Source organism: Stegodyphus dumicola, chromosome 10 (assembly GCF_044657685.1).
Source record: "Stegodyphus dumicola isolate Sdum_Otavi_A_Nest chromosome 10, ASM4465768v1".
Classification (NCBI taxonomy): domain Eukaryota; kingdom Metazoa; phylum Arthropoda; class Arachnida; order Araneae; family Eresidae; genus Stegodyphus; species Stegodyphus dumicola.
This window is the reverse complement of record NC_140777.1, coordinates 79501202-79521372: the sequence shown is the minus strand read 5'-3', so window position 1 is coordinate 79521372 and position 20171 is coordinate 79501202. Positions and strand designations below refer to the sequence as shown.

General features: G+C 28.9%; 1 protein-coding gene across 6 annotated transcripts in view; it reads right to left on the bottom strand.

Moving 5' to 3' along the window:
* Positions 1 to 20171, bottom strand: part of LOC118194069 (cytosolic phospholipase A2-like) — a 77086-nt gene that overhangs the window by 10774 nt on the left and 46141 nt on the right. For 5 of the 6 annotated variants that reach the window (XM_035365255.2, XM_035365257.2, XM_035365256.2 and 2 more), the window contains 4 exons: positions 14890 to 15074; positions 11681 to 11862; positions 8448 to 8640; positions 6100 to 6365 (listed from right to left, as the gene is read on the bottom strand). In XM_035365255.2, coding sequence (XP_035221146.2) covers positions 6100 to 6365; positions 8448 to 8640; positions 11681 to 11862; positions 14890 to 15074 — 826 coding nt within the window. The remainder of the gene's footprint in view (positions 1 to 6099; positions 6366 to 8447; positions 8641 to 11680; positions 11863 to 14889; positions 15075 to 20171) is intronic. The other variant, XM_035365259.2, reaches the window with a different exon arrangement.

Sequence of the window (20171 nt, the reverse complement as noted above, 5' to 3'; positions counted from 1 at the left end):
GATCCAATCCTAGTATTTCCAAATCTGATTCCATGAGATTATAGATGTTTTCATCAGTTAAAAATGTGAAGTGGTGACGCACATATTCCAGTATCCATATACCATATGTAGCCTTTGATAAGGAAATTTAGGACAGGAACCAGTGTCGATAGAACTGGATGTTTGAAAACAGTCAGGCAATTGACATAGCTGATGTGAATGGATCATACTTGTATTATAATAGTAAGGCCAAGCCTATCATTTCAGTGCTTTCATTACTATTGCATTAAACATGTCAACAGGTTTTTAATCTGGATGATATAATAAAATTTTCACCTAACTTAGAAACTAATGTCTTGCAATAGTGTAACATTTATTATGATATATTATACTGGTTGGCAAAGAATGACATACAGGGTGAAACTAATAGCTTAGAGCAGTGATTCTCAACTGGCGGTATGCAAGAGAAAAATAGGTGGTACATTAAGAAACAAAGTATTTTTAACTATTAAATTAAAATATTAAATACCCCAATATCCTCAAATTTTCACAGTGTGAAAATTTGAAAATACAATGCTGATTTTTGTTGTTTGACTTCTAAATTAATACTTGTTTGGCATGTTGTTATATTTTAATTACCCAATATCCTGTTTAAGTTTTTACTCTAACACTTATAAATGTATGAGATCTAAGCTTTGTTCAAGGTCAATAGCTCATAGATTTAAGTGGAAGAATCAATTCTTGTTTTTACAAGTGTTTTTTTTAGCCATAGACATAACAAAATTTGTCATAAATGATGTTTTGAAAAGGAGTAATGGAAATGGATGCTTTAGTTAATAGGGAATAAAAATAAGTTCCTATAAGAAGATAACAGATCTCATTAATTCTTTTAGAGTTAATCAATTTATTAGCTTATCTACACTTCACTTTCACCATTTCTGGGATCATATTGCTGTATTTTCTATTAGAATCATTTTTTTACGTCAATTTGCTGTCTCAGGAGGTATTTTGTCATCTTGTTGCTTTGCATTCCTTATTTTTCTATGCAATTTGGGAATATTATCATTTGTTTTGAAGAACTCGCAATATACTATGTGTTTAAATATTTGTGAAAAAATAAGAAAACGAACTTAGATTTTCAAAATTGAAAACATGCGAGGATTGGCTAAGCAGAAAAGTGATGATTCATAGGTGATGGATCCAGGACAATTTACTGACACTAAGAATATTGAAAAGAAAAATTGTTTATAGAAAATATAAAGAAAGTTATTTATCATTTGGGTTTACTTGGAATGCAGATGAAATGGACCCTCAACCTCTATGCATTGTTTGCACGGTGAACTTTTATCCTATCAAAGTATGAAACCATTGTTTCTTAAAAGATATCTTGAATCTATGCATGCAATTTAAAGGATAAATATGAAGAATATTTTTAAAAGAAACTATTGGAGCTCAAAAATAGTAACCAGTAATGAAAGGTTTTGTTACTTCAAAGGAAAAAGCTTTGGAAACTAGTAACCGAGTAAGCTTAAGAATTGCAGAGTCTGGACAGGCTCACAATATTGAAGAAAACCTTATATTACTAGCAACTAAAGATATCGTTTTAACATTATTCAACTGAAAAAGAGGCTAATGAACTTAATGATATTCCATTACCAAATGATACAGTAAGCTGATGAATTCATGAAATAGCAAATTCTGTAAAAAAGAGATTTATTCAAAAAAACAAAACACAGTATTTTGCATTGAAGGACAGATTTTTTACACTTGACACTTAATGCTCGACTTTTGCTTGCTCTTGCAAGCTATGTTTCAGACTTCTGGAAGGCTGATTGGCTTCACGGCGAAACTATGGGGGCCGTTCGCCCAAATGGCCTTGCAAGACTTCACGGACATTAAATTTTAATCTACTCGACCACTAAATCATGGCCAATAGTAGGTTCCTGCTTAGTTAAATTAATCTACTGGTTCCAGATTCACTTTTCGATCAACTTACAGCTACAATGGTCCGACTTACAGTCAAATGTCTTCTAAATTCGAATTGTGCTCCTAAGAGTTCTCTCTATTATACAAGAAATGTGAGCAGGGGATTGCCACTTGTCCCAGAAGAGGTCTGGAGGATGTTTTGATCTTTGGTGTCTTTACTGGTGAGCGTCTTCAATAACTGAGGTAGACCTACGCCTGATACTTGTCATCAAGATGTCTCAAAGGCCACTTGTCATCGAAGATGTCTTTAACTGTCATCTAAGATGTCCTTAAAGATACTGGTCATCGAAGTTATCATTAAGTCTGCATATCATCTAAGCGTAACTCTAGAACTTTCGGTTCCTCTCATCAGCATTCTGTCCGGTTGTTCCAGCTCCTGGCTTAACGTTGATCCTGTTTCCGGATAACCCAGGCTTCATATCAACGAATCAGCTAAGTCCACCTTTATGAAAACTCTAGTTTGTTAAATCCTAATTAATTAATTCTCACCTTAATTTTTCTTCTGAACAATTTGATTTCCATCGAATTTTAGACACATTAATTTTGTTCTCAACTCTTGTACGCGTTCAGAAGATTATTATGTAGGAAGTACTAATGTAATATCCTTTTTGAAAAGGCTTATAAACCAAATAGTTTGCTACTATTATAGAGCTGTAGTTGGATCCAAAATTGAATAGTTTCTTAATCCCAAATCTTAATAATTACCCAATTTGTTTTAATTCTTAAGAGTTAAGAAATGTTAGCTAATTTTTTTTTTTTTTTTTTTGTTTTCGTATAACTTTAGGAATTAAAATATTTTGTTAAAATTAATTATTAGTAAAGTCTCCTAGCTAGGAATTTCGTTAAAAGTTGTTTTTTTATTGATGTTTATGTGCAATATGTTGAAAAATAAGTGTTTAACAAAAGTTATCAAATAACCTGTATGAAGATAATTCAACTATATAATTAAGAAAGTGAAATAGGAATAGATTTCGGTGATAAAATGTTAAACTTAATAGAAATGGAATGTGCAATATATATCCTACGATGGGTTCCTTTTTGATTTTTCCTGGGTACAAATCAATATTTTTTCTTTATTTTATTATTCAATATTTTCTCAGTATCATTTTAATGATTTTAAATTTACATGATTTTTCTCTTTATAAATAAATGTCATGTTTCATTGGAATAATTATTTGTATGTTTTATTTTACCTTACACATGACTTTTTTCACCAGTACACCCTTAAATTTGAATTAGGAGTTGTTCGGTTAAATACACAACACAAATGAAATAGATTAGTTGGTCTGGATTAGGTTGTGAGGAAAATTTATTGTGTTTAGTGTCTTTCTAAAAAGGCACGTAACAATATGAAAGTACTGATATAATGAACTTTGTTAAATTATTAGTTACGAATGTTTTGAAGAAGATAAATGAGTTTTCAAAGGGTATTTATTATGTCAATCTCTTCATGATAGACCAACTGCGAATAACATTTTCCAAGTAATTGACAATATTATGTCTGAGAATGTTATTCCTTGGAATAAGTGCATTCCCATGCAGCGATGGAGCACGGGCCGGTGTTGTTTCTCAAATAAAGAAAACTGCACTTGAAACTAAACTGATTTACTGCACTATTCATCCTAAAGCTTTAGTAGCCAAAACAATCCCCCAAAACCTAAAATCGTTTTGAATCAAGCCGTGAAAATTGTTAATTTTATTAAAAGCTGATCATTGAATTTGAGAATATTTACAAATGCCAAGAGAAGGGCAGTGAGTACAAAACGCTTTTGTTACATTTCGAAGTAAAGTGGTTATCCAGAGGCAAAACTTTAAATCGTCTTTTTGAACTTTGATTAGAAATTCAAATTTTCCTCTGGGGGGGAGGTAGCCCTACATCAGTGGCTACCCCCTTCTGTGATTTAAAATTTGAATTGCAAAAATGTTTATTTACTGAATTATGATTGGTACATTTAGCATATTTAGCTGATATTCTTGGAAAGTTAAACGAATTAAAATTAAGATTACAAGGATGATTTACAAAGGATTACAAGTATTAATTTGTTTTCCATTATACAGAAAATTAATGCAATGATAAAAAAAACTCCCAAGTTAAAACCGAAAATAATTTGAAAATAAAAGAAGACTTAGCATCCACATTAAAAATCTTTGCTTTTCATTGATAAATAATTTCAACAAGTATTTTCCAGAAGATTATGAAAAAGAAAAGTGGATTAGAAATACGTTTTGTTTAAATGTATCTGAAAATTTTATCTCGTGAAGATAAGGAACAAGTGATAGAAATTCCCAGCAATCGAACTCTAACTGAAGATTTCAAAAATAACACACTTGCTAACTTTTGGCTGAATCAGGGGGGGGGGGAGAATTTGAAGGTATTTAAAATTTTTATTGCTTTTTTTAACAACCTGTTTGTACGAACAAGGATTTTCTTCCATGTTATATTTGAACAATAAGTACAGAACAAAATTCAAAATTAAAAAAGGATACTAATTTACGGTTAAAACTAAGTGAAATAAGACCAGAGATAAAGAAATTGATCTCTCTTAAACAGACCCAAATTTTGCACAAAATTTTAGAAGTAAAGTACTATTATAACTTAAATTTTGAGAATTAAAATGGTAACCAATTTTTATTCCAATATATTTTCTGTGTGCTTAATACAAATAGCCAATAGGTTGTGTAAATGGCAATATATATACATATATATATTTTTAACTAGAAATTGAAAAATAATCACTGTAAAATATAGTGGTGGTACTAAAGTTTTTCAGTTTTTATTTAGGTGGTAGACGTTAGTCAAAAGTTTGAGAACCACTGGCTTAGGAAAAATCCATGTAAATGGTCTAAGTATTAATTAACTCCACCTCCAGGATAGTTTTGGCTCCAGGTAAAAATCCCAGATATTTTTGGCACGATAATCATGTGCTGGGATATTCCCAACACATGATTATATTATGCCTTTTGTCCCAAAAGCCAGCCTTTATTTTGACAACCATTGGTCATAAACATTATACTTCCAGTTACAAAAGCAAATAATCATGCAAACCTTTCATTTCTTAAATCATGCAAACCTTTTATATGTCCCTCTGGTCCTTATATTTAGGAAAAGTTTAAAAAATTGTACCGAAATTTTGATTCTCTGTAACTTTTGACTCCCATGTAATAAAAATTAAATTAGATATTTAATTTCAAAATTTGCAATTTTTAACTTTCCTTCGTAAGTCAGGTAATCAATAAATGAAAACAATTCAGGATTGATTTTTATTTCTTAAATGCCAATCAATGATATCATTTTGCAATATTCTACAATTCACAGTTTTGTTACACATAGTACACTAAAAGACTTGACACAATTTAAAAGTTTTAAAATGCATTAAATATTTTCACAAAAGTAATTTATCCATTTTTAAATGCATAAAGAGATGTTATTTATATTCTGAAGCAATTTTATTACTTTAGAATCATAATATAATAATAATAAAAAAAAAATTCATTAAATCAGAATTTTTAATTTATGGAAATCATGTTACGAGTTTGGTATGCGATCAGTGTTTTTATAGCACAAATTTCTGTCATATTCTGTGAATTAGATCTCTTTTTTGACATACATTATACTGATCAATGCTTTTCATAAAAATCTGCATAGAAATGCCAATCATTTAATCAATTACAATCTGAAACCTTTTTTAAAATTGATAGTATTTTATTTTTAGTCATATACAAATACAAACACTTGTTTCAAAATTTGTGCACAACTCCTCATTATGATTTCTAGTCTTTTAAAGTAAGTATCTCAGACAATAAAAATTGCACAGAAGTCACATATTTTACTTTTTATTTTTTTTAAACAGAATCTAAAATTTTCCTACACATAGGTACAAGGACTGGATGAATGCATAAAAAGCTATATTTTGTAATTTTGACAAATTTTTTTTTCTTAATTTCAAAATGCTAAAATGCATTGCTTAAAACGTTTCTGGAACTAGAAGAACATATCTATGACCAATGGTTACAAAAATAAAGCCACATAAGAATTTTTATGAGCACAGGTATATGAATACCTGAAGTTATAATGTAACCTAAACTACAAAGTTTAATACAAAGTACAACACAATCAATTAAAACAGTACTCACTTATGTATCATTCGAATCTGATTTAGGTGGATCTTTCAATACCAGTGGTGCCAATGGAATGTTTTTCTTCTTCCGAGAAATAACTTCATCTATAATTTCTTTGATCACATTTATGTTGTTCAGAACATTAAATTCCATTACTTCAACAAGACGATCAAATTTTTTAGATGGATATTTGAAGTTATAAATGGAATATGTTTTCTTATCATCACTAAAAATAGTGAAATCAGCAAATTCAAGTTCTTCTTTGGTTTCCCTAGGAATGCCTAAAATAACAGAAATTTAATTCTTGTGATATAAGTGTTAAAATATATTTATCATAAGTAAGTTTTAGATTGAATCAAGTGATAAATAAATTCAAAGGTCAGTTACACACATCTGATGTGAAGATTTTTAAGAATGACCAAAGGATTAAAGTACGGAATAAATTTAAAAATTAGAACAATAAAATAACAAGGAAATGAAGGACTTGAGTAAAACGTTTACTCAATAAATTTTAAACTTGGAATAATAATCATAAAAAAACAAGGAAATGAAACACTTAAGTAAAAAATTTACAATTAATTATTGCTATCTTCACTTACCCCTCAGTAGTTCTTAGCATAACTGAGGTTAAGTTTGTTGATTGCTTCCAATTTTATATTTTCATTTGACAATTCATATAGTGAAAGATAAATGTATTTGCAGCTGTAATATGTGAAAAAAGTTACTCAGAGACCAACTGTGGTGGAATCAGAGACTCATTTTGTACATACTAGGATGTTAATCAACAGTTTACATCAATCACAGCCAGCACTTAACTAGAAAGATGTTCTACCAGTTTTTGTAATATCCTCAGGAATTACCTTCTACCCATCTGGAAGAGATGAAATGAATCTGGTTATTGACATGTGCAGTATGGTTTGGCAGATAACATAAATTCCAATTTTTTCCAGAGGTATTCAGTGTGGAGTTGTAAATGAGGTTCAGTGAATATCAGTGTAGTTTTTCAACACCCATTTCTTCAAATCACAGAAGCACAATTTCTGCTGCATGCATAGAATAGTTGTTACAGAAACAGTCCTTTCCAAAATCGTTGTAATACACTGGTTTATATACAACTGTTATAAAATACTTATAAGGTATTTTCTCCCTCATTTCTGCATGCCTTTGTGGTGCAATGGCAGCACACTCAGCATGCATTTGAGAGGTCCACGGTTACCATTTTTCACCTTTCCTGCTTCAAAATAACATAATAAATCTACAGTGGTGCCTGTACTAAAAATGGTGGTGAATGATGATTCTTCACCACCAGGATTTGGCGACTGGGTCCCCTAATCCCTAGTCGCTTTTCAAAAGGGGGAATATATAATGTATTTTCTCCCTCCTTTCTGCATGCCTTCGTGGTGTAACGGTAGCATACTCGGTGCGTATTCGAGAGGTCCAGGTTCGAATCCTAGTGAGGGCATTGCTCACTTTTCATGTTTCTTGGTTAAAAATAACCTAATGACTCTAGAGTGGCCCCGAAACTAAAATGATGATTCTTCACCATCAGGATTCGGCAATTGGGTCCCTTAATTCCCAGCTGCCCTTTAAAAAGAGAAGTTATAAAAGTATGTAAGCATACTTTCAAAGGCATATACACCTTTGAAAGTATAAAAGGTATTTTCTCTCTCCTTTCTGCATGCTATCATGGTGTAACAGTAGCACACTCTGTGTATTCGAGAGGTCCAGGTTCAAGTCCAGGCGAGGACATTGCACATTTCTTTAGGTTTTTAACATTAAAAAAAAAAATAAATAAATAAAAAAAAAATTTAATGACTCCACGTATTTATAAAATATATAATGGATGGAATTTTTTTCTTTTTGGAAGAATTCAACAAGACATCATCTGATATCACTGCTGCTATTTCACACTTTTTGCTTTCTTGTATCTTCCACAGATGGTTTCATTTTATGCTGCTATAGGAACTTTTCCATCATTCCACAATAATCAAACTTAACCTTTTTTTTTTACACAAACCTGATTTCGCCTGATTAATTAGAACTTGATATACCATTATTCTTCAGGTAACATTTAAGACGAATAATTTATTAACAATACTTAGCTGAAAAAATAGAACTACAAGAAATTATCTAAATAATCTTAGACTAAATACTCTCAATTGTATATTAAGACAAATGAGTAACACAGGAAAATGCTATAAACAAAAAGCAATAATTTCAATTTAAAGAAGCAGCAACAGGCATAATAGAAACATAACAATAATAGTAAATGGTTTTGCATATATTACATTTGCTAATGAATTATAAATTACTCTATGAAAAAGAAGTACACAAGACATATATAAAATTTATGTAAAACATACCAGGCGATTTGAATTTCCTGAAATCTAGGTTGATTAATGGAAAATGAATTATGATTGGACACATCTCGTTTACAGGATCTTTGAAAACATAACACTCTTTTGGTGGATGTTTGATATATTCAGCAGCAAGATCATGGATGGGAGGAAACAAACAATTATTTAAACGAGCCCACTTCTCTGACAGCAGCAATTCCTGCAGCACATTTAAAAAAAAAGGCATGATATAAACGTACATGTCATTCAGTCTTCTTTTATACATCATAAAATAAACATAAAAGCAGCATAATTTCATTTAAAACTAAAAATAATTGAATTAAATAAATATAACAGAAAAATCTGTTTAAGGAAATTCAGTACGATTAGAGTTGTACCTCACAACAAAAAACAAGTGGGCATTGTCATAAAGTGTTAAGTTTAAAAATGCAAGCAAAATTATGACAATAAATAACATAACTGAACTACAGCACTTTGAAAACATTCAATATTATTATCCTTTGCATCTGCATGCTCATTTCAGACCAGTCTAATAAATGAGGAATCAAACTGGTTACTGCAGAACCTTGTGAGTTTTCTCATGTTAAAGGAAACCTCTCAAATGCTGAACTCCGATCTCAGTTTGATAGTCATTGGTTTTAAATCTCCACTATCAGTGGCACACAGTATTTGATTTGCCCTTGTTTTCCTATCCATACTTCTTTTTAAACAATTTTCCATTTTTGCTTCTAGCATTTGAATTGTTACCAGTAACACAGCATTATTGATCTTTCCTGCTCTTATTTACTACAAATAGAAATTAAGATGTAACAAAATGTTTGAACTAAATGTGTTTGCATGTAAATTAGCAGACAATATTGCATTATTAGTGGTAGAAAATGAATCATTCTTTTCTTTTTCTGTAAATGAAACAGTATATTATATTATTTTGTATAATTAATGCAAGAATTATGATATTTTAACGTAATTCAAAAGACATGAGGAAATGCAGCTCTTATATTATATTATTTTGTATAATATAAGAGCTGCATTTCCTTATGTCTTTTAAATTACGTTAATAAAATGATATAACATAAAGGATATATAAAGGCTAAAAATTTTCAGAAACATTTCTGAAATTTCTTAATACATGTGGAGAAAAAGGAAGAAACAAAATCCTAAAATGATGGTAAGCAGGCATCTTGCCAAAAAACAGACATTTCACACTAAGCTAAGACTTTTCACATAGAAATAAGATCATTAAAAAACTATCAAATGCACAAATAAGCTTTAGCACAGAAAGTTAGAATAATTTAACAATAAAAAATTAATCCATTGCCAGACAAATGGTCTGAACACAAAATACATGTAAAATGGTATGATAGACAAAAACTAAGTATACAACAAATAGTTGTAGGGTAATTTAATGATATAATATTAATGATATAATTTAAAGTTTACTAAACTATACAACTTTCTTCAAACAAATAAATAATGCATAGAATACAGCATTAAATCAAAAACAATATAAAATGCATTAATGATAAAATGATTAGAAATGGAACAGAGAACATTAAAGGTGCTACATTCCAGAACGAATCTAAATAAAGCAAATATTGTATTTTTATTTTCTTTAAAGCAGTAAAATTACAGTATTTAAATGTATAGGTGTAACGTAAAGTTTTATGCTTATTTTGCATTCAGACATTATAAATCAAATTAGTTTACATGAATGTAACATTTTAGGTGTTTGTAAAGAAAAGCATAGGAAAATATGAGCAGTTTAACTAAAATCATTTAAAGAACACCTGAATATATTTAAAGATTTTCATAAAATATATGAAATTAATTCAGAATCAAGTTATTGCATGCATTTATATATTCATTAATTACATTTGCTGGTTATTAGATATTTTTGCAGCAAAGAGAGTAAGAGAAACCGCATTGTCAAATCTCATATTTTGTACTTATTGGAGGCTGCTATCATAGATTAATTTCAAAACATACTGCTGTCATAAAATTTCATTTTATAAGTCCAGAGGAATAGTTTATATAGACTCAATTTATATTACAAATTAATAATGATAGAATAATTGAAAGCACTGAAAATTACTGCATCAAAAAAAATATTATTACACAGACATAAGGCGGAAATGTTTTGAAATTCATACAAAATAAGATGCATAAAATGACATAAAATAAACTTAATAACTGGGTCTTATTATTGAAATATTAAAGAAAGAAAATTCACTTGGGTTCAGATTTTGCTGCTTGACTAGGAATCAATTAAATAGGTGCTTATGCATGTAGTAAAATCTGTTTTTACACAATAAAAGCTCAACAACAAATTTTTTAACTAAATCTTTCAAATACTTTATGTTTTAAACATTACAAATAACAGAAGAAGTTTTTTTATGCCCGTCTAGTTGATAATTATACAATATATAAATTTAGTACTGTAGAATTTATAAGCAAAGCAAATTTGATTACTCACTGAAATCCATCCATAGAAGAGGCATAATATAAGTTACATAATATGCTTTTTGTTAGTACCTGTTTTATTTTTCTCAATGCAAGAAAAAAAAAAAAAAAAAAAAAAAAAAGATAAACATGTATGAATCTATAAGAAATAATCTTCAATTGGTATGAAATCAACTATACTTTTCATCACAGCCCACAACTAAAGAGTTATTGATGTGCAATTGAACATCTTATCACTGCTGAAGATTAAAAGATAGTGATAAGATGTGCAGTGATAAGATGTTCATTCAAATGTTGACAAATGTGGCTTAGGACCACATTTGTCAACTATTTACTAAATAAAGTAATTCGCAAACTAAACTTATCAACTCTCTTCAAAAAATATAAAAAACATGATATTATACAGCATTAAATAAAAAACAATATAAAATCCATAAATGTAATAGGTAAAGAACAGGAATGAAGCCAAATTTATACCACTAAAAAATCTGAAAATTAAATTTAGGTGCCCAATTTATAGAAATAATTTATTATAATGGTAAACTACTATAACGCATGCGTTATTATTAACAAAATGTAGTAATCTGGAAATATTTCAAAGTAACAATACCAAGAGCAAATTAAATCCAAATTAATATTTGAAAATTACACATTAATTACTGATTTAATTGCTGAATAGAAAACAATTTCACTCTGTATTAAAATCATTCATTTAACAAAATGTTACTTCATTTATACAAAATGTTAACTTGAAGAAAATTACAAGGATATTTACAAACCTTAAAAGGGGGGCTGTTATCATGTTCCCGACTGCTAAAATCAAATGAAATATATATATCTACAGCTCTTTGTGGTCTAAGAAGAAGAGGAAATGGTAAATTAAAAGTCAAGCCACCATCAACAAGGTATAGTGTTTTGGAATTAGTTGGTGCAGGCTCAGTTAAACCTTTAAATAAGGTATCTAAAAGAAAAAATAATAGAATAATGAAAACAACAGCAAAATCAAAATAATTCACTATTTTCTTTCATGAACGCTATTTCTATGATAACCACAGATACCTAGGAAAGTAATACAAAAAGATCAACTAGTGGATTATTGTAAATTATTATTATAAGTTGTAACCTTTAAAATGTTAATTTTTATAAGAAAGAAAATATAAATGTGGTTTTAAAATAACATTCAAAAGGCATTATGTTATGTTAAAGAACAATATTTACCTGCAAAATTTATTCTAAACACAATGTTCACTATTTTCAGGGAGGAGAAATGTGCTCTTTTAAAATGTTTGCAAATTTTAATAGCAGTAAAGAACAATAGATTTCTTAGGAGTTTGAAAATCATAAAATATATTCTGCAATGAAATAATATCTGAAAAGAAAAACTGGGCTGATCTTTGGAATATGGTAACTGGTAGATTGGCGACATTTTGGAGGCGATAAAAGTTACTACCTAGGACTTTGGTTGTAATGTGAGAAGTACTCAGTTCCGATTACGCATTATTTTGTGTGAGGGAAATGAGAGATCATGAGATATGTCATGTGACATTAATGGACGAATTACAGTTCTTTAATCGGAAAAGGGGGGAAATCGAGAAAAAATCTGGAAATTAGCTTTATTCTGTGTTGTGTGAAACAGTGTTCATTAATTTTTGGATCCCATGGCCCTAACTGAAGTGATTCGAAATGGGTATTTAGTGGGATTGAAAGGGGTAGTAATAAGTGTTTTTTTAAGGTTGTGCGAGATAGAAGTAAAGATGTTTTTATTAAGTTATTTATTTTACCTGGTACCTTGCTGTGAACTATAAGTATGATTTTAAAGATCCTGAAACAGGCGCACATACGCTTGCTTTTTATTTAGCAGAGGAAATAAGAAAAGTTTATAGGACACGTAATCAAGATTCTGAAGAAGATTAGGTAAGTTAGTATTTTTAATTATTTGAGGATATTATTTTTATGCATTGTTCTAAATGTAAGGAGTAAATAAAATAATATGGTATTATTGGAAAATTGTTATTAGCAATGATTTTTATATTTTAAGTAGTGTTTTTGAATTTAATTATATTTTAAATGATAGTTATTTTGTGAATTATATGTTTGTAGGAATTTGGTAGTTATTTTGTGAATTATATGTTTGTAGGAATTTGGTATACGTTTAAGTTGAAGTAAACGTACATGGAAATAATTTAAATATTTGACACTAAGTATTTGTAACCATTTGTAATGTTTGAGGTATGAATTCATTGGTGACGTTTATAATATAATAGATAATTTAGAGGTAAAAGTTTTTGGATATTTTATTTATTTTATAGGTGAAATGTTCATCTTTGGAGAGGGTATATACTTTTTCGCAATCAGGTAATTTCATATATGTTCTTTTTACCGGATTTAAAGATTCACAAAATTTTCATGCATTTTCATGAAATTTTTCAAATTTACGAGAAAAAAGCAGTGTACATGGATATAGTGAAGAGTGTGCACAATGCCATTTTTGTGCAATTATGGGATGTTTTTTTAAGTAAAAATAAGTCGACATGTACATGGTTTAGTGATATTTTAATTAAATGATAGTTATTTTGTGAATTTTATGTTTGTAGGAATTTGGTATACATTTCAGTTGAAGTAAACGTGCATGGAAATAATTTAAATATTTAATACTAAGTATTTGTAACCATTCGTAATGTTTGCAGTATGAATTCGTTGGTGACGTTTATAATATAATAGATAATTTAGAGGTAAAAGTTTTTGGATATTTTATTTATTTTATACGTGGAAGCGTTCATTCTTGGAAAGGGTATATACTTTTTCGCGATCAGGTAATTTCATATATGTGCTTTTTACCGAGTTTAAAGATTCACAGAATTTGTTTGCATTTTCGTGCAAATTTTTGTAATTTATGAGAAAAAAGCAGTGTAGATGGATAAAGTTAAGAGTGTGTGCAATGCCATTTTTGTGCAATTTTGGGATGTTTTTTTAAGTAAAAATAAGTCGACGTGTAAATGGTTTATGTGTATGTGCTATTGTGGAAAACGCGCAAGGAGTTTGTGATTGTGCACTTTTTCCCAATTTTGCAGTTAATATTTGTCATGATTAAGCAGTTTTGTTACATAAAATTTCTAGCATAAGTGTAATTTGGCTAGTAGATTGTTGGAAAAATTGTTCAGTAAATAAAAAGAAAAGAAACATGTCTTTACTTCAAGAAGACAAAATGGCGACGAAAAAAAAAATGGAGGGTTGCTGTAGCAGAGTTGGTCGCCAAATTTTCGCCAATTTACCATAATCTAAAGATCAACCAAAAACTGCAGTTAACTGTAGTGTTATGAGGATTATAACACTTGAACTAAGTTAAGCATACTCCAATTATTTAGAATTTGATTTTTTTCAATTATAAAAAGAATTGAACATTTCATAAAACTGATTCACAAAACTGACAGCCCCCTCCAAAAAAAGGTGGCCATACAGGATATGATTTGAAACTGAATTCTGCCCTGACTATAATTCTAGATTGAATGATATATAATGAAATAAAGAACTACAAAAAATGTTCATGTTCAAAATATTAAAAAAAAATGAATGTTTTAAAAACTTAAATGCTTGCCAATTCTTCTAAAAAAGCTTACTTTCTAAAATATTTTAAGGTTAAGTGTGTTAAGTATAGCAATAAAAATTATTAATGTTTCATTCATATACTAAAAATTTCTAAATAAAAATTTCAGATTATATAAAGTTATTCTGAATATGTTTGGTATTTCTATAATGAACTTTATATAGTTTTTTCTTAATACACGTTTTTAAGAACAATAATGCATAGCAGAACGATGGATGTCGTTGAGACAGATAATATACTAAGTGTGATTCACATAGCTACAAACAAGAATCTAACCTAGTTTAGTAATAAATATTGGTGTATTAACAATTTTTTTATAAAAATAAGATGCTATTAAAAAATAAGTGCAATATTAATAATAAATACTGAAAATCAAAGTCTTACTATCACTAGGAGATGTAGGTGAAAATGGAGAAAATGGAAAGCATGGAATCAGAGAAAGTCCTCTTAATGGATTAAAAACACGTCCAGCTCTTCCTTTCCGTGTATCTAACACAGAACTCGTAAAAATGTTATTGATAAAGTCTTTCCAAAACCCAGGATTCAGCATACCACATTTCTCTGAACTACTGCAAAAATATAAATTTTTAGTTTTCTTAAAGAAATTTATCAAAGATAAATCAAACATGTTTTGGTACTTACATGTTATCACAATCACCCAAATTCTCTCCCCCCCCCAAGCATATGCCAAACTTTGGCCGCCATACTCAGAACAATCCTTCATTCAAGCAATTCGCTATTAGACCGTGTTGCCGAAGTTTGCACGATGCCAAGTCTTTGCAACTTTCAGATATATTTTAAGCAAAAACAGATCGCTGTGTATTTGAGGAGAAGAATATCGCAAAAAATAATCGAAAAATTTGGAGAAGAATGCATTTTTTCAATGTACCCTATAACCCTTATTTAATTAAAATTTGCAGTTGAAACTGCTAAAGTATGATTTCTTTCTATATACTGATAATGTCTGCCAACGTGCGATAAACATAGATAGTCTGGGAAGCGTTTAAAAGAAAATGGCACGAAAACTACAAACTTGCACCCAACAAATAAATTTTACTTTTTCATCTGTAAAAAATCACCAAACCGTGGCAAAATGGCTGTGTTACTAGGTAAGTATCCATGCTTTTATATTAGAATATCTTCCTGAGTTTCATATAGGACTTTATGTAAAAAAGTCTTTTCTAAAACCCAGGATTTAGCATAACACTCTTTACAGAAGCATTATAAAAAATATACATTGCTGATTTCCTTACAGAATTTTTTTAGATATATTTTAATATTAGATTCATTTTTTTATTCATACATGCAATATTTTTAGCCTGAATTTATTTCATACATTTAAAAAACAGAATGGTTTAAAATACAATAAAAATGGAGTATATTATAACGATTCAACACATTTTTTAGAATTATTAAAATGTGTAAAATAAATACAATTTCTATAATTAAACACGAGTTTGCTTACTGTCGTTGTCAATTGCGAATATTTTCTGCATTTTCAAAATGTTATATTACAGAAAATTATCAAGCTGAGAATAAACTAATGTCAATAAACTACAACTAAATAATGTAATCCTCAAATGTTCAGAAAATTTCAGAAAATTATCAAGCTGAGAACAAACTAATGTCAATAAACTACAACTAAATAATGTAATCCTCAAATGTTCATAAAATTTTCATTGACACAAACACAAAGTTCACACTGTGTTTAAGAATTACACTAATATCAATGAAACTAAAATGCTATCAAATATAAGTTACTTGATATTCAGCTACCTAAACAGATGAAACTTAAATAATAAAAAAAAATTATTGCCCACCAGCGGCCGAGCGGTAAAGTCGCTGAACACTGGTAGTTCGGTCCGAGGTTCGAATCCCGCGAACGGGCTGGCTGCATGGGCGTTTTCGTGGTTTTCCCCATGTGCAACGTGTATACGAGCCAGTTTCCCTTAGAAAGTCCTCCACGAAAGGCATCCCTTTCCTTAGGCAGACAGCCCTAGTGTGCTTTGCCATAATCAAATACACCACCAACACCTTAAATAAAATTATGATAAATCAAACAAACTATCAACTTGTATGCTTCCAGGGAAGGAATACTAGCATTTTTAAATTTCTGGTTTGATTACAGAAATATTTAAATGTGCAAAATGAATATAAAACTCACAATATCATTTTCACCTGCACTTAATACATACATATGCAAAACATAAAATTCACTATACGATGTTCACCGAGTACCCTAATTTGTATTGACTCAAAAATAATTACTATATCAATAATTCTACTTGGAATCATCCATTTTCTGAAAACAGTATAACAAAAATAATAAAAAAACAATAATCTTGATAATTAACTATTTTATCTTGGCATACGAAATGGCTCGCATTAGTATGAAGTACTATTTTAAACAGGCTTGTTTTAACACAACAAATATAGAACTTGCTATAAGTGAAATCACCCACTGACAGGAAGAATAGTATTGTTTTGTAACACTATTCTTTTTTTACCTCCAAGAAAGTAATAGTTCGAAACGTAGCTAAGCAAACTTTGATCATTTCTGCTTATTTGCAACCCCCCTCTCAAAAAGTCACCAGTTGTTGCTGACTAACTTTTCAGCAAGCTAAGACACGAAAGACAATAGGTATTTTTAAAAATAGTGGTGCAATAAGAATTACATAAAACAGCAATCAATAAACAAAATTTAAAATTAAAAAAACATCCATAATAAAACACTTAGCATTTTTCTGCACAGCTCTCCCCATGTGCACAGTGATTTGTTTTAGCTTCAAAAACATCACAAAATTGGAGAAGCTCAGCTTTGCACAGAAGTTGGCACTGCATGGTCGTTTTCTCTATATAGTGATGTTTTCACTTCAAAAATCAAATATCAGATATTGCCCAAATTTGGCATTTCACATGTTGTTTTCTCATGTACACAACAATCTGCTTAAAAGAACATCAGAGAATTTCAAAAAGTTTGGAAAAAGTCAATTGTTTATGAAATACAAATTCATGAAATGTGAAGTTTTGCATTTTCAACTATTAGGGAAAATGCCATATTTCTGAAGAAATGCCAATGCTTTCTTTTCCAACAGTTGGCAAATTTCACAGTTCCTTACAAGGGTAAAAAAAATGCGCTGAATGAAAAAAAAAAATACTAATAACTCATCAATGCAACAAAAACAAACACTAGTGACTGGTAATTGTATGCTGAACATGTGCCTGCATATCTGGGTTGCTACCTAAATACATTTTGGTGACTCGAATGAGATAATATGAAAGTACCCATAACTTTTATACTTAAATACATTTAAATTATTACCTAACATTAATGTGCTAAATGACAAAGGAACAAATAATAATAAAAAAATTTCAAATAAAATTATGCATAGAAACTTAGTTGCATTTGAAGGAACAGAATACTTTAAATGAACAATTTCTTAGGACAGAGCCAAATTTATGCCATAAAATATGCCTCTATGAAGCATATTTAATAAAACATAGCTTCCATTCATTTAATGTATAGGAGAAACCAAATAAATCGCACGAAATCAGCTTGCTTAGTCTCAAATCTGAGCCAATATACATTTCAATAATCTCATCCATTTGTTCCAATGAATCTTAATTTTGAAACAATATTTCTTATTTTCAATGTACTTTTTAAAAATGTATTGTTTTTGTATATGTATTAGGTATCACTAACTGCCAAGATAGTTAACACTAACTGCGAAAATAGTCATTTTTTTCTGATACTTTTAGTTTAGTTTAGTTAGAATAAAAATCTTAATTTACTAAAACATTGTGTTATCTTGTAACCTGAAAAAATTTCCTGCAGTTTGAAAGATAATATTTTGATAAATGTTTTCTCTTTTCCTGTCATTCAAAAAATTATTTTTTAAATAAAGGTATACTGTCTTTGTATAGATTAAGTACTGCAATCAGTTACATAAGTTGCTTACTTATATTAGGGATACACTATTATATTAGAGAAAAATTAGCTTCTCATTATATCGTAAATGCTGTAGAAAAACAGAAATAAACAAAGAGACACAAAATAAAAATATAATTGTCAAATGTTTAGATAAGTTGATGTGGGTAAATCTGTTATACTAACTGTTACTGTAATGAGTGAAAATCAGAAATTAATAATTGCATCTATCACATTTGCATCCTTAATAACCTATTTGATATATATATATATCAATTACTAAAGTTGGTTTAGCTCACCATATTCGATTAATACTACAATGATTTCTCTTGTTTGAGCTCTCAGGATCATATTTATTGATATTTCGTCTTATCCGATTATCTTATTATTATATTAATTACAGCATCATTTTATGTAAGAGAGATGAAGCAGAGTTATTTAATTTAAGAAAACTTTTCATCGTATGGGAATTGGTGCATTTTTATAACAAAAAGGCTGCACAAAAGCCATCTAAGAGCTATCTGTAAAAGTAAATATGATAAACATTCAAAATAGCTATAAATAAATAAGCATCCTAAAAACTAGAATTACTATTTAAATTATTAGAATATTCTTAAATTTTAATAAAAGCATAAGGATGGGCTTCATGCTAAAGTGTAATGCTTCCTACGAAAAACTGGTTCTCATTTGTATTTCATATTCAATTTTCACTATCAAAGACAAATTTTTTAACCCAATAATATCACAACTAATATTATGTTCTTTAGCTATCAAATAGAGTTAGTTACAGATGAAATGGAAAGGGGTAAAACATATATATACTGAACTTCAATTAATCGTGACAGTTAAAGTATAGGTATATACCAATAAATAGAAAGAATAGAAAATATATCTATATAAAATTTTGAAAAAGGCTCTGCTTACAGGAAAAAATAAACTCTTAGAGGCTTCAGAGAAGTTACATACATTTTTACTGTTAGAACCGAATCCACTGAAATCCACTTGGAAGTTCAATGAAAATCAGTTTTCCTACGTGCAACAGAAATGTTTCAGTGGCATTATTTGATTAATCATTCCTTGCAGAATAATGACAGAAACTTATGACAAATGATGAAAAGGGAAAATAAAATGGTCATAAACAGAAGATAATAAATATAAAATTAATAATAAAAATAAATAATAAAATAACAAATTTGAATTTATCTTTTGTTTAAACAGATTTTTTTTCAGTCCTCCAATAGTTTTAATTACCAAGAAACATTTTTATAACCTACAAAATAAATCTCCATTATATACATCAGCAAAATTATCAAAATGTATTTATTTACATATTTTTTATATAATTAAAAATTCTTTTCAAACCAATTTTATCTTCATATAATTTAAGTAGAGAAAATTTATACTATAATTTAGCTATATTATGATGTAAAACATTTGGTTAAATAGAACAATTTCCAAAAAATTTAAAACTTTGTTCAGTTTTTTCAGTAACTTATATTTAAGTGAATACACAATTCAAATAATAGTTATCAATTAATTTTTAACAGTACAGATATGATTAATGTAAATTTTCTATTAATTTGAATTATAAATTTCAAGCCCGTATTTTATAATATACAATTACTATCCCTATAAACATGAAATTAAATCTATAGTAACAGATGGAGAATTTTTAAGAGAAATTTCTAGTTCTATGCAAAATTTCTTTGCAATACTTTCTTCTATACCCTTCCTTATT